Source organism: Squalius cephalus (genome assembly GCF_949319135.1).
Source record: "Squalius cephalus genome assembly, chromosome: 3".
NCBI lineage: Eukaryota > Metazoa > Chordata > Actinopteri > Cypriniformes > Leuciscidae > Squalius > Squalius cephalus.
In genome coordinates, this window is record NC_137124.1 from 6,533,763 (window position 1) to 6,536,979 (window position 3,217).

General features: G+C 41.5%; 1 protein-coding gene across 2 annotated transcripts in view; it reads left to right on the plus strand.

Moving 5' to 3' along the window:
* Window positions 1–2,450, plus strand: part of arhgef11 (Rho guanine nucleotide exchange factor (GEF) 11) — a 38,627-nt gene extending 36,177 nt beyond the window's left edge. For both annotated transcript variants that reach the window (XM_079867868.1, XM_079867867.1), the window contains one exon: window positions 1,831–2,450. In XM_079867868.1, the coding sequence (XP_079723994.1) occupies window positions 1,831–1,889 (59 nt within the window). In that variant the 3' untranslated portion in view covers window positions 1,890–2,450. The remainder of the gene's footprint in view (window positions 1–1,830) is intronic.
* Window positions 2,451–3,217: the final 767 nt, after the last annotated feature.

Genomic DNA, 3,217 nt, shown 5'->3' on the forward strand with positions numbered 1-3,217 from the left:
GGCGTAGATGTAGGAGTAGCGTACGCTTCGAGTCTCTCGCGGTTCAAACACACAGAGCTGGGCAACAAACTCAAGCGCTCAGACATTTCTCTTTAAAAATTCTCGTTTTCTAATTCGAAGCCAATGAGCGCATGTCTGGCACTTCAGCAGGGGTGTGTGTGAAGGGTGTCACAGCCACCCTGAAATATGATTGCCACACCCCCCACTGGTTCTCCCAACACTATTGGTCTAGAGTCCTGTCAATCTGAGGATTCCTATGTGCCATTGGATCAGAGAACAGACAATTACTGTCTGACTGTTGCATGTAAAGTTTGCGTTTGGAGCGCTCAACAACACCACTAGATCACAGAGCTCGGTCAATGCTTTGGCAAGGTAGCGATTTTTTTTTTTTTTTTTAACCACGCAATAACGCTAAATTCAAAGGCCAATTAAAAAAAACAGGTACAGGAAAAAGTGCACAATCAGTATTTGCGGTAGTCGAGAACTCACGATGTGAAATGGGCAGATAGTGTATCGATTCATTCCTTCTAACAGTGATAATGTGTCATACAGAGGGCATAGTGTCGCGTTATTATAAGGGGAAGTTTATACAAGCAAGTAGTCCTGAAATGAATACCAGAAATACTAATGTTGCTTTTTAAGATTTTAAGGCCAATAAGGATTTCGCCTAGAGCGTCAACATGGCTAGAAACGGCCCTGTGCGTCAGGTCAAGGGTCACTGTTTCGCCGTAAATCGATGCTGTGTACGGCCGTCTGCCGGAGGCTAGTTATGTTAGTTGATAAAGTTTTAAATATGGATATTTCTCTTACACGAACGCATCGCTTCGCTTCAGAAGGCCTTTATTAACCCCCCAGAGCAGTGTGGAGCACTTTAATCACAGATGGATGCTCTTTGTTGGACCTCGGAAAAAATAAACCCATTCACTGCTATTATAAAGCTTGGAAGAGCCAGGACAATTTTTTAATATAACTCTGATTGTGTTCGTCTGAAAGAAGAAAGTCATACAGCCCTAGGATGGCTTAAGGGTGAGTAAATCATGGGGTGATTTTCATTTTTGTGGGAACTATCCCTTTAAACACCGTGTTGTGTGTGACACTAGGCGCGTTTCCATTACAGATTTGCGCAAAACCTTTTGGGTTTTTTTTTTTTTTTTTTTTTTTTTCTAAATGTCGACAAAAAACTATTGCAAAATGACGCCGTTTCCATTAACCGATGTTATGCGACTAAAACTTAATTTTTTCCTTTCGCGATAAGTCAAATCATTCCAAAAAACATGGCAACGGATGTTGTAGGTTTATGTACTATATCCCAGCCACTGCACTAGCCATTATTATTAATGGAAGGAGGCGTATGTGTGCTTTCCAATCATTAATGGTAAGGAACGACCCTTATTATACCTGTGAGCGGCACATATGAGGAGTTTCTGGGTGTTTCTCCCTCAGATCTGCTTCGAGGTCTTGATTGTGGCATTTGAGGTTTAGAATAATACTAAATGTAATTCTTTTGTCTAATATGAATTTAATAAAGAACTCTGTCTCGTATTCTGTCCAAACACACCGCGTCATCGACGTCAGGTGACCTGTAAATGCGCAAAAACTGTTTTCATTGCAGATTTGCAAAATATTTATTTTTCGAATTGCCTGAAAAACCCCCTCATGCGAGAGGAAAACCTTTTTTGCGATAAATGGGAGTTTTTGCAAAATTGACGTGTTTCTATTAAGCGTATTTTCAATTCACAATTTCAAATTGCACAATTTGAAGGGTAATGGAAATGCGGCTATTGACTCGTCTGTTGTGTGTGACACTGACTCGTGTCTTCGCTCTTTCAGGTAAAGAGGGCGTCTCGACAGAATCAGCTCAGCCTGAAATCCAGTCCACTGGCTTCTGACGGTTCACACTGGACTTTCATCTCGCACGCACAGACTCACGCAAACTCACTATGATGTAGCCCCTTCCCAGCATGCCTTGCGCCTGGAAGCACCATCCAGGCTGAATTATGTGTTGTGTGTGTCAATTCGTGACTTGAGAGACGGGACGGACGACCCTTCGGCCCGCGCTGAGAGAGAAATGACGGAGAAAGGAAAGTGACGATTCGAGAGAGAGAGAGAGAAGATGAAATGTGATTGGTTGATGGAAGATTGTAAGTGATGCGTGACGAACAGGAAGTGATGTCGCGCGGCTGAAGACATGACTCTGTCCTTCGAAGGAAACCCCAGCACTTTACCTGCTTTACATCTCGTTTTCATCGTCAACCTGAGCCGTTTCACGAATTCAGAATCTTTTGCACTGGGAATAAGGATGTCTCACGGATATATATCGCTAATATCGTAGCTCGTGTTTGATTACGTAAAACACTACGCGAAAGAAGGAAAACGACAAAAGCTGAAGGTTTTATATAATTTTATTTTGTTTTATTTTTATGGAAGAAATAAAATATCCAACAAACGTTTGTTCAGTTTCGACGCACTATTATCTGGACTCCTGATTATATCTCGCAGGGGGAAAAAAGGGGCGTGTTTATGAATTCTGACATCATGTCATGTGACCTGACACACTTGTATTACGTGTAAAAACTTTGAACGTTTGTTCTTCACTTGCTCAACGGCTGCTTGAAAACACAAAATGAAGGGATCGGCAACTCTAATAAATGAAAACAGCGTTTAACTCGTCCGCCTAACCTACCGAAAGAGGATCGTTACCTCGCCTCCTTTTGTCTTTCGTTTATTCTTCTGTTTGAATGGTTGTGTGTATGTGCGACTGCAGAAAGTGTTTCAGAGACGCTGCTTGTATGGATAACTGCTGTTAACTCAGGTGGAGAGATGTAGACGTGTTTCTCTCGTTAGCTTTAACTCTTCCCCGTGAGTTTCCCGCTCTTCTTTCGTTTCCCGCCTCATTCCTCCATCGCTTCACGTCATTCATACTCGTCAGCGGTTCGTTGCACAAGGACGGAAGGAAAGCGCTCGTGCGAACTACTGTACGCGAACCTTCGTGTTTTTATTTTTATCACTCGTGTAATATAGTTCACGGCCTGTTTTATATGTTCATTTTCTGTAAAGCTCTGGTCATTTCTTTTAATTTTATTTTTGTAGATATGACAAACAAAAGATGTGTAAATTATTTTCTCTCCCTCTTTTTAAAAACGGCGAGATTGTTAGATGCACAGAAGGAAAATGAAAACTCATGTTTAAAAAAGAAAAAAAAAAAACTCATTTGTTT